Source organism: Sapajus apella, unplaced genomic scaffold, assembly GCF_009761245.1.
Source record: "Sapajus apella isolate SASKATOON/1434 unplaced genomic scaffold, GSC_monkey_1.0 scaffold1824, whole genome shotgun sequence".
NCBI lineage: Eukaryota > Metazoa > Chordata > Mammalia > Primates > Cebidae > Sapajus > Sapajus apella.
The window spans coordinates 1-12,466 of record NW_022438750.1 but is presented as its reverse complement, the minus strand read 5'-3'; the positions used below and the strand labels follow the sequence as shown (position 1 = coordinate 12,466).

General features: G+C 44.6%; 1 long non-coding RNA gene and 1 gene segment (V, D, J or C); one reads left to right on the top strand and one right to left on the bottom strand.

The window, feature by feature from the left end:
• Nucleotides 1–6: 6 nt before the first annotated feature.
• Nucleotides 7–11,596, top strand: LOC116547000. Its single transcript, XR_004266906.1, has 3 exons — nt 7–3,155; nt 3,753–5,474; nt 10,424–11,596. It is a non-coding gene; the product is annotated as an uncharacterized LOC116547000 (long non-coding RNA).
• LOC116546999 lies at nt 7,071–8,167 on the bottom strand. The segment is given in 2 exon segments: nt 7,071–7,873; nt 8,018–8,167. Coding segments are annotated over 2 exon segments (432 nt in total).
• Nucleotides 11,597–12,466: the final 870 nt, after the last annotated feature.

Below are 12,466 nucleotides of genomic sequence, written 5' to 3'. Positions count from 1 at the left end.
AGGAAACTTCTTTGGCTCAAAGTGAAGGCTCAGTCCCCTGCACAAGCGGTGGTTCACCGCTGTGTTCTCATCTCTCTTCCACCAGCGCCTCTCCCTGGGTTCACACTGATGTCCTGTGGGTGGACATGGGGCTTCCTGCACCTGGTCACTGCACAGCCCCTGTACCCTGAAGAGGAGGAGAACCAGCACTGTTCAGCCCCAATATGATGTGAGCCTCATGGGAATCCCACTGTCTGGTCACTGCATTAGAAATACAAAGAGAAGCAGCAAATGAGTTTCAATAGTATATTTTATTTACCTAGCATATCAAAAATATCATGACTTTCATATGTAATCTAAGTACAATAATGTATGAGAAATTTTCTATTCTTTGCATGGCTATTATTATTATTTGAAAAGTGTGATGTGAATGGCCTTCCTCTTTACAAGGATGAGCTGTGGTGGCTTTTTAAGTGTCAAAATTGATAGGCTGAAGGAGGGGTGAAGAGAATAATTTATTTGCACAGGATGTGAAGGGTGGAGGTGGGCAGTGTCCACCTCCCTCAGATCTCAGAGCACCTGGCATCCCGGCATCTCCAGGCTCCTGCTTCAGGAGGGCCCAGAGTGACAGCCTTTTCCCACAGTGCGGATGCAGGTTCATCCCTCATTCCAGGAGCCTTGAGCGGTTTGGCCGAAGGCACCCCCAGGTACCCCAGGGCAGCCCAGGGCAGACCCTACCAGGCCAGACCTCACCAGTGATCCCATCTGGGCCACATCTGCATATCGTCCTTGTCCATCTGGAGCCTCTGGAGTTCCTCAAAGCACAGGCACATGGTGAGGGGCCTGTAGTCTCAGAGACTTTCTGGGTGCAGTGTTTTTAGGCTGGAATTATTTAAATTCAGTGAGGCTGTTTCTGTATGTGGAAATTCCAGGAAAATGACTGTCATTGGTGAATCTTTCTTCTTTTCCAGCTCCTGTCCATGTGCAGCAATACAGGACCTTCCAGAGCGCTGACGAGGCCATGCCAGCACCAGCGGAAGAGCCCCCTTCCGGGACAGTACTGGAGCTACAGGCAGCTCCTGCCCCTGTCCTAAGGAGCTGCCTAACATTGTGGCACCTGCTCTAGCCACTAGCCTCAGCCCTAGAGCTGAAAGCATGACTGGAGCAAGAGGTGGGAGAGAGGGGGTGGCCATCCCGGCCCCAGCCAGCAGCTCCCCTGCTGCTCTGTGTCCTGGACACGGTGGGAGACATGGAGGCCAAGACCAGGGTGTACGGCCTGGGCTCCTCTGCCTCAATGGAGAGAGGCTTCTGTCATTTGGCTGAGCTGCAGCCCTGCAGCTGAAGGACCTGCTGCTGCTGCTGCTGCTGGGGTTGTTTGCTGCCTGCAACAGGCGCTGGAGAGCAGGAAAAGAAGCCTGGGAGGAGGGGTCCCTAATGTCAGATGGTGTTTTTGAGGCTATCCTGAAAATCTCTGATAGTCATGTCTCTTTGTTGTGGTTGTTTGTACGATGAAATTACCACCTAATCAACTGTTACTGGAAACCTTTCAGGTATGGTTTTTAGAAGAACTTGACCTATTTTTGGTTTTTTTTCGCTCTCGTTTATTGTGGAAAGAGGGATCATTTAGGTTCATTCGTCCTGCAGATCAATTGCCTTTTGCCATCAAAGATTTGGCATCACAGGGTTTCCAAAAATTACGTGTACAAGTTGGTATGTTGGTACTTTAGCTAATCTGGATGTCAAAACAATGTCATAGACTAGGTCGCAGAGAAACAAATTTATTTCTCATGGTTCTGGAGATGGTAAAATCCAAGGTCACGTGGTCAGCAGATGTCATGTCTGGTGAGGGCTTGCTCCTGGTTCGTAGACTGCCATCTGTTTACTGTGTCCTCACATGACAGAAAGAATCAGGGAACTCTCAGCTGTCCCTTTGATAGGGACACTGATCCCAGTCATGGGGGCTCTGGTTTCATGACCTAATCACCTTCCAAGGTCTCATTTTCAAATCCCGTCACATAGAGAATTAGATTTTAACACAAGAATTTGAGGGGACAATAAGATTTGATCTCTAGAATCAGGTCACCCTGAGCCCTTTGCACCTACAGGAAATTTCTGATCTTCTATAACTCTTTGCTGGTGGCTCTGGGTTGAGGGAAATATTTAATTGCAGCTCTTGATTCAGCTCGGTCGAAACTTAAATTCTCCATTTGCCCACATAACTTGTTCATGGGACACAGGGAACTTTAGTGGCAAATGGCCATTTGGAATTTTAGGAGGATTGATGGCGGAGGGCTTGGGACGTGGGTGAGAAGTGGAGGGAGGAGAAGATGAAGGTGCAGAGGAGAGACAGCAGAATGTGAAAGGGGAAGGGGAACTCTGGATAGAAGTGTCAGCTAGAGGGCAAGGAAGGTGATTTTTCCTGCATTCTAAACCCGGATCCAATATCAAGTCAGCACCACCTGAGGAATACATTTTTTCAATCCATAGTCCTAGGTTCTGGAAATTTCGATTTTATAAATCTGAAGGTGTACCAATTTATATGTATTCATGATAAGAATTTTGGATAATTCTGATAAAATTAGACAACCAAGCAGAGCTTGATAACCACTGGCTTGGGACATATATCTGGAAGACACTTGATTATATAAAATAATCACGGAAAACTGAGGAGGAATTGTTTATTTAAAAATGCTTGCATGTAATTCAACTCTGCCTGGACGTGTAGTTTGGCCACATATCGGGTCTCTACACTACTAAAATTGGAAATGTGCAGGACGCTTTTAAAAAATCAAGTAGACAGAAGGAGTTGGAGAGAAAAGAAAACTGACAATTGTCTGTGAAGAGGAGAAGAGAAGGGGAAGGGAGTAGCACATTTTTGTACATGATTTGATGGCATCTAAATTATAAGCCCAAACAGTGTTTCTCAGAAAGTCAATAATACAGGTTTTCAGAGTGTAGTGCCAACAGTGACTTCCTGGGACAGAGAAGTACTCTGTCTTGCTCTGTAATGTTCAACAGACACAAAAGAAAGAGCCATTCTGTAAGCAGTGTGAGCTGTATTGCTGCTGAATTATTTTATCTCATGCCCAGGTGAAAATGAAAGGGCTCTAAAGTGCTTAGGATGAACACGAAGTCCTCAGCTGTCGGTAACATCTCCGGGAGCCGCATTATCAGAGGTATGGGTGACAGCGGTGGAGTGGGTGGGTATTCGCTTCTGACACGTTGTCTGCTAATGTATTAAACAAAATAGTATGGCATATATTTTATTAAGAAATCCGTTAAAAATGAAGTAAAATTCAGGTTCATATTCTTAATAGGAACACTATCTGCTATGGCAGCAAAACCAAAAGCCTCATGAACCAAAAATACACATTAACTACAAACATTTTCACATAAACAATGTGAGCATCTGTATATGACAGTAACTTACATGCCCAAACTATTTTTAACTGAGTCTGAAATGACTTTCTACATAGCAAATGTTATCGCTGTATTCTGAGATGATATGTTATTTGTCTATGGACCCTATAAATAAGTTACTCATGATTTATTCAACAAATAATTCTGTTGAATCTACAAAATCCCGTTTTCTATTTTAGGCACTATATATAGACTTGAGGTAAAATATTGTATTTTTTCTTAGTGGTTGATTAAAAATACAAAATATATATTAGATAGACGTTATACTGCTGAAAACAGGCAGACACTGAGTTGCTAATTAAAAAAATCAGAAGACCCAGCTTATTATTTGAACTAATAATATTTTAATACAGGTCCCTGGTGTTTTCTTGTGGAAATATATATGGAATACATATGGAATTTCAGGTGATTGGCATCTGAATGTTTAAATGTAGCAGGTATGGTGAGTTTTCCAAAGACATTTTTCCAGCTTCCCTGTCCATCAGAGACTCACAAGATACTACGTAGAACCACAGCCTCTCCAACAACCTCTAGTACCAGTCTTTGTAAAGTGTGTCAATTAAATGGGTTTAGGTTTTGTATCTATTATTAAAAGAAAATGGAATACCTAGCCTTCAAATGCAAGGCATGCAGAGGCACGGGTTTAAAGTGTGTCCCGACCCTAGAATTTAAAAATCCCATTTGTGCCTCCACTGTTCACTAAGAAATTTCCTTAAGAATCTAGAGACCAGACATTCCTTTGAGAAACCACTCCAATATGGTTTCTCACCTACTCACTTTAAGAAAATTGCTCTTATCAAATCACAAATGAAATCCATATTGTTAAATTATGAACTGAAGCATAATTCCTCAGCCTTTGTCTTAATTTATGTATCAGCAGCATTTAATGCAGTGGATCTCTCCTGTTTTTCCCAAAACGTTCTTTGATAGAATTCCAGAACACTTTCCCTGCATTACCTCTTGACGTTTTTGATAATTACCCTTAGGACTTTTCTGCTGCTTTCTTCTCAGGTTTACTACTTTTTAAGTGCTAGATGACCACGAGGCTCAGGACTTTGACTTCTCTTTATCTCTGTTTTCTTACGAATTTTTGTGTCATTCATTTCCCGATATTTTATATTATACCATAACACCAGACTACACCCAACACTGTCTGACTTCTCCACCTGGATGTCTGTTAGAAATGTCAAAATTAATAAGTCCACACGGAGCCACTGACGCTCCGCAAACTTGCTCTTCCCCATTCTGTTTAATAGTAACTCCCATTTTATGGTTTCTCAGCTCGTTATGCTTGGGGTCCCCTTTTAATTCGCTCTGTCTCTGCAGCTCTGTCTTGTCTCTCTGTATCTGTCTGGTTCTCATCCTCTCTTTCTCCTCTTCACACACACACACACACACACACACACACACACACACGCACATTTTCAGATCTGACATGTATGAAAATTCTGCCAGCTTTACCTTTAAAGTGCAGTAATTCCAAATGGTATTTTCAAATTCTGTATCCGTCTGGTTCTTATTCTCTCTCCCTCTTTCTATCCTGCCAGGTTTACCTTTAAAGTGCGGTAATTCCAGATGGTATTTGCTGAGTCACCTTCCCACCCTCACTGCGTGGTGACGGTAGTACTTCTCTCACAAGGCCAAAGCTCTACTGCAGAGATTTATTGGGGGAAATAATGAGAACTATTACACAATCTTGTTTCAGGGGCACTGAAAATACAGGCTAGCCAAAGTCTATATGAATTTAAGCTTCTATCATTGCGCTATTTTTCAATCCAGTCTCCACACAACAAACACAGTATGCAATCAGAGTTCCATCCATATCACAACACTCCTGTTTTGTTTTTTCTTTTTTTGAGACAGAGTCTCACCTGTTGCCAGGCGCCAGGCTGGAGTGCAGTGGCACAATCTCGGCTCACTGCAACCTCCGCCTCCCAGGTTCAACACTCCTGTTTTAAAGTCCCTAATCAATGACTTCTTTTCTTCCTCTTTACACTTTAAGCTTAACGAAGCTGGGCAACTACGTGTATTTTTCCGCTGACCTATCTTCAGAGCTGGAGATCACTTGGTGCAAGGTAAGTGATCAGTAAATACTTTCAAACAGCAGAATCAATTACGAATAGTTTTATTTCTTTGATCATACGTTTAGTCTGAAAAACAAGAAAACAGATTTGTCCAGAGAATTCTGTTCTGATTTTATTATCCCTTGATGAGATTAGCTGCATTAGTATAAATCTCAGTGTGGGAAGATGTAAGCATTTTCTAAATTTTGAAATAAAAGGCAAGGAGTTTAAATATCTGCTTCTTATATTTAAGGAATAAAAAATACAAGCTTGTATTTTAAAGTACATTTTGCATATGTATACAATCTAAATTTATTTTTCTCTCTTTAACCTTGAACACTTTTTAAAGGTATTCATGTTCTCATTTTTCAAAATCCACTTCAGTGATAACATTATAAAATATACGTGTGACTTTCTTAAGAATGTCATGTACACCAATGTTCGTTGCAACACTGTTTACATTAGCAAAGACTTGGAACCAACCCAAATGCCCATCAATGATAGACTGGACAGGGAAAATGTGGCACATATACACCAGGGAATACTATGCAGCCATAAAAAACGATGAGTTCGTGTCCTTTGTAGGGACATGGATGAACCTGGAAACCATCATTCTCAGCGAACTGACACAAGAACAAGAAAATCAAACACCGCATGTTCTCACTCATAGGCGGGTGTTGAACAGTGAGAACACATGGACACAGGGAGGGGAGCATCACACACTGAGGTCTGTGGGAGGGGACGAGGGGAGGGACAGTGGGGGGTGGGGAGTTGGGGAGGGATAACATGGGGAGAAATGCCAGATATAGGAGATGGGGAGGAAGGCAGCAAATCACACTGCCATGTGTGTACCTATGCAACAATCCTGCATGTTCTTCGCATGTACCCCAGAACCTACAATGCAATAAAAAAATACATATATATATATTTATATATATATACACACACACACACACACACACATATATATGAATAGCTTGGTGTTCCACTGAGTAGCTTGCCAAATAATACATCAGCAGTACAACTTTCTCCTTCCTTCCTTCCTTCCTTCTGATGGGCCCGCCTCATGCCCTGTAACTCAGGCCTTTCCTCTGTGACTGTAGTGTGAGTGTGTGTGTGTGTGTGTGTGTGTGTGTGTGTGTGTGCTCTCTGTGGGGTGTTCCCTCAAGTGTCGTTAGGTGGCTCTTCTCTCTTTCAGAGGGAGTTTCTTTACACACAAGTGCTCATTAGTGCATACATATTCGCAGACTTCAGAGTTCTCTTCATGTGCAATGGTCTCCTCTTCGGTACTCTTCCCACTAGGATGTTTTAGTTTTTATTTTACAATTTTTCATTTCCCTAGAATCCTACTCTGAGAGGGAGGGTTCCATACAGGAGGGTTTCAGGATATACTCACAGGAGAGAAATGTGGGAGGCGTGACTGGGAATATGTTACAATTGACCATTCAGCTAGGAGGCATTTTAAGGTCATCCTGAATTAAAGCATGGCTTTGGGATGAAGGCCTCAGCAGTCATTGCTCTAGAGCCACATTCTGAAGGAGGCACACTTCTGCAGGAAGCTGTTATTTGCACTGAATGGCATTTTTCGTGGAAAGAGATGTGGGAAGCCAATGCCACGTGATGCCACAGTGCTCACTAGGAAAGGCTTTCCTGTTCAGAACATCAGGATGCATGGAGCTGGGGCTTGAGGGTCTCAGTTAAACATGCACAGTTCAGAGAAATAATCCAGGGTATTTGGGCCACAGAGTACAGGCATCGCGTTAGATCCAGTCACCACACAAGAGGAACTCCAGAGACCATGGACACTCCATGGCTGTCTGTCTCCCTCTTACTGTCCTTCCACTCAGGGCATCTTGAGCCAAGACACACTCAGTCCAAACAACACCAGAACAGCGTGGTCCTTCCAGCCTCCAATCCTATCCTGACCCACCTTCTGCAGAGCCTGCCTGGAGGTCTGGAGGGAAGGGCAGCCTGAAGGTCTCAGATCCAGGTGAACTGGGCCAGGCCTGCTTATGGCTTTGTTCACAGTCCTGCTGGGGCTGGAGAGAGAGGGTGACACAGAGAGGGAAGGGGTTTCTGTCTCACTTCCCCATCTGTCTGTGTCACTGTGGGATGAGTACCACTGCTGTCTGCTGATTGGCAGTAATAGTCAGCCTCATCTTCCACCTGAGCCCCGGTGATGGTCAAGGAAGCTGTGTTTCCTGAGCTGGAGCCAGAGAATCGGTCTGGGATCCCTGAGGGCCGGTAGTTGTTACCATAGATGACCAGCACAGGGGCCTGGCCCTGTTTCTGCTGGTACCAGTTTGCATAATAGGTTCCTATGCCACCTCCCTGGCAGGTAATCCTGGCTGTCTGTCCCAAGGCCACAGACACTGCAGGGTCCTGCGTCAGCTCAGAAGAAACCACAGAACCTGCAAAAGAGAACAGGAGAGGTGAAGATAAGGGATTCACTTCCAGAGCCCCACACCCTACACCACTCCCTGTGCTCAGCTGAAGCTCAGGGTCAGCTGACACAGCCACTGTGGTAATACGGAGTGAGCCCTGGGAGGCAGCACCTGTGCAGAGAGTGAGGGTGAGCAGGAGCGGGGTCCAGGCCATGGTGGAGACACCCCAGAGCTCTGCCTCTGAGCCCACAGCTAAGGAGCAGCCCCAAGGCCTCTCTTATCATAGGAAGGAGAGGCTCTTCATGCAAATCTACTTCCTTTATTCTTGTATCTTGTTAGGTGGCTCTGGTGAGCAGTGGATGCAAATCTGTTCTCCATTCCCTGAAATATTTGTCCTGGTTCTTGTCTAAGCCTCAGCCTGAGGGCCTTCTCTGAGCAATTTCTCAACATCAGAAAAAGGGCCAAGTGTGTTTGTGTTTTCAGATTTACCAAACAGAGCCTCAAAAGAAGCAGCAGTCATGCCCTTTGCACTTGAGCATTACCAGGGGACTTGGACTCATTAGGGGCCTCAGACTAAACCTCACAGTGCCCCCTGGTGCACACAGCGTGAATGGCATTTTCTGTACACCACTAGATCACTCAGAAGGGCTACTTATTAGCCTATAGCACATGCCACATGTAATGGTGAGAGTTTTACAAGTGTTACCTCAAGAACTTCTATAATATAGATAGGATGATGGGAGCCCTATGCTCAAAGCCCATCTTTATTAGTGAATCATTATTAGGAGGGTAAATGTTTTCCCTCGTCCTCCAGACAGTAGTGACTGGAGTCCAGATTCAATCCAGGAGATGCCCCTGAGTCTGGCCTTCCAGCCCCGCCCTGCCCCCGCCTCCCGTGCCCTGGCCCCGCCTCCCGCGCCCCGGCCCGCCTCCCGCGCCCCGGCCCCGCCTCCCGCGCCCCGGCCCCGCCTCCCGTGCTCCGGCCCCGCCTCCCCCGCCCCGGCCCCGCCTCCCGCGCCCCGCCCCGCCTCCCGCGCCCCGGCCCCGCCTCCCGCGCCCCGGCCCCGCCTCCCGCACCCTGCTCCATCTCTTCCATCTCCCTCATCCAAGGTCTTTCTGCCCCTTCTTGTTTTTATTTGCTAGAGCTCCCACAAGAAGATACAAAAGAACTAGTGACCTAAATGGCAGAAACTTCTTTTCGCCTGGTTTAGAAGCTGGAAAATCCACGATAAAGGCGTTGGTGGGTTTGGTTTCCCTGAGGCCTCTCTCCTTGGCCTGCAGGTGGCTGCCCCCTTGCTGTGTCCTCACATGGTCTTTGCTCTGCACGCTCACCTCTGGTGTCTCATTTCTGTGTGTGCAAAGTTTTTCTTCCTAGGAGGAAACCAGTCAGATTGCATAAGAATCCACCCTCATTTCATCAATAGCACTTCGTCATCTCTTTAGAACTCTATGTGCAATTTTGGTCACACACTGTGTTACATTTTCAGTGATGAATTTTGGGGGACATAATTTAGTCAATAACTTCCCCACCCTATGGACTCCAGAAAACTCACGTCTTTCTCCCTTGCAAAAACATTCACCTTATCCCAAAACCCCAACTCCTAAACAGCAACTCTAAGACCTAATTCTAATTTACATATCATTCATATCAAGTGTGGTTGATTCTCCAGGGTGATTTATCCTGAGGGTTTAAAGGAAAACAGCTTGGAGGGGGGTGTTTATCTCCACTTTCCTGTTATCATCTGAGTGTCCAGAAGAGTAAACTCCTACTTCATTAAGATAGAACTAAAAAGCGAGTTAACATCAGCAACATTTTTGAGTTAGATGTGAAAAATACACATTTGTGCATTCTTAAAATAATTTAGAGTATATTTATAATTTTTTTCATTAATAACTAGGTGGTCAGCAATAGAGCGAGGAAGTATAATAATTTAAATGATCATAAAATTGAATTTTATAATCAGTAGCCACGGGCTATTTCTGACAGCGTTGGGGAAAGAGCCATAGTTGATACAGAAAATATAAGAAAAAATAGTTGAATTGTTTTTAGAGCAGAATATGTCCCAGGTAACTAAGATACATCATACACAGAAATAAGATAATCCAAGGAAAATTAAAATCTTGTAAGCATATTAAATTACTAAATCCAGTTTTAGCAGTGAGCATCAACATTTTGGTGTGCAAATGAAGAAACTTCTCAATGGTTATATAAAAGGACAGTTGTTTCCTACTTCACGTGACAGTTTATTTGTGGCTTAATGGTGCATTAACAGTGTGAGAGAAGGAGGTTTCAGAAGACAGTTCCTTCATTTAAGAAAGGGAAAATATTCCTTCATACAAAATGATAATTTGCAGGATAACATATTTCCACTGTCGCCATCCTGTTCTTGTCAGGGCCACTTAGTTGGGGGACTCACGGTTTAAAACCTCAGAGTCTTTTCTTTATCCCATGGTTACATTCTGAGTTTTACAATCTACATGCTTTGAAAACTTGCAATACATTGAAAACTTGAACTTCATTTATTCACTTGTTTATGGTGCTCAGAACACCAATGATCTTGTGTGTTTTGGTTTCAGCTACAAGGCGGATGTTAAGACCGTTCTTCTCTCAGCCCTCACTGGATCATTGCCCACTTGGTGCGACCTTCCTTATCCATTTGCCACTCCCTCTCCCTCTAATTTACCACCTACGGGGAGCCTCTATTCCTGATATACTAAAGCTCTCACGAAACTCAGAGGAAGTGGATGAGGATGAAAGTCATAAGCCTGTGACACACGGCTGTCTTGAGCAGACACAAGATCCAATCAAACAGATGGTCCACGTATGTTCTTATCCAAAGAAAGAGCTCAGGCCACTAGAGGAGGTGAAATACAGTGACCCTCACAAGGAGACCTCCACCCAGAACACACGCTGCTGCAATTTTCCAACTTCACATGACCCTGAAAACCAGGACCGTTAAACCACATCCTGTGGGACACCCTGGACTGACACTTTTTTTTTTAGTGGTCTCAGAACTGATACTGGTTTTTATATTTTATATGTTTTAATGATTACAGTGCTATCAGTACCTATGGATTATCCCCAAAGTTGACCCCTGTGTGGCAAAGGCTAAAATACTTCTTATCTAGACGTTTAAGAAAAAGTTTACCACATCCTAAAAAACAATGAGCACTGAAATAGTAAAGGCCCAGCCTCAAGCAAACTAGAAGAAATCAAAAATCAAAGTGTAACAAGATAATTTTTATATGTGATAGGTTGGCCAAAATTGGCACTTTTACCAATAAATTCCAATCAATACTTAGGACTGGCATTGTAAACTGGTAGGTCCCCTCTGGAGGGCAGTGTGAAAACAATAGGTAAAAATCGCTAATGCACATGATTTTGATCCAGCAATTTCACTTCTGGAAATTTATCCTGTGGTCATGTGCACGCATGAACTCAAGGGACTCTGCATAGGGAGGCTCGCTGCAGTGTTATTTGTGCTTGGGAAACCACAGAGCAGGTTTCCTTTTGGACTTTTTGGTAAGAAAGGAGAGGAGCTGAGAGAGAGGAATTCTCAAGGCCGTGCTGCAGGAAGCCCCTGGCACGGGGTGATGAAGCATCTTCAGAGCAAGGGAGAGCCAGAGAGCCACGGGCAAGTTTGGGTCTCAGTTCCCCATGAACTTGGACCACTGTGGGAAGTGCCACCTCTCCTATAGGAGCTGCAGTAATAATCAGCATCTTACCCATCCTAGAGCCCATAGATGGTCATGGAGCCTGTGCTTCCAGACTTGGAGCCAGAGAAGCCACAGGGACCCCTGAGACCTGAATACTGACACCGTAAATCATGGGCCTGAGAACTGAGTCACCCATTGTTTTGGGGCCAAGAGCAGAAAGGCTCTGCAGCAGGTGCAGGCAGGGGTGTGAGTGTCCTGCTGTTGGGCCAGAGAAACTAGCAGACTCCACCATAACAGGGGATTGGGCACAGGAACTGAAACCTTGTGCTTAAGGCAAAGCTTCAGAGGAGAATCCTACTGTAGACCCATGGGATTTAGCAACAAGTCTATGTCACGTGCAGTAAAGAATTGTTTACCCTTTGAAAACAACCTCTCCTATGTTTGTGGTCTTTGTTACACCCAGAGCCACGTGAGACAGCAGTGACGACACAGCCAGACCTGCTAGGTCCCCCCAGTCATGAGCTCAGGCAGGGCACGAAATGATGCACAGTGAGATGGATGTGGGTGACGTAGGATGGAGCCGGAGCAGGGCCCAAGGGCACTGTCTTCCACATGAGTAGGTTCTCGTCTCTATTGTTCCAGCGCCTCTTTCTGGGTTCACACTTACATCGTCTGGTGGAGATGGGCTTCCTACACGAGGGTACTCAATAGCACCTGTCACCTGTAAGAGTCCTGAGCAGCTCTGCCCAATAATGGTGTGACACGATCCTCCTGTGACCCCTAGTGTCTAATCGCCACATTCAATATAAGAAGATAAGACAAGTAAATTTATATAATAGTGTATTTATGTCAATAAAGCAAAATACTATCATTTTCACATGTTATCAACATGAAATTAGGAGATACGTTACATCGATTTTCATGTTTATCGTTATTGTTATTTTTCAGGAGATTAATTATTTG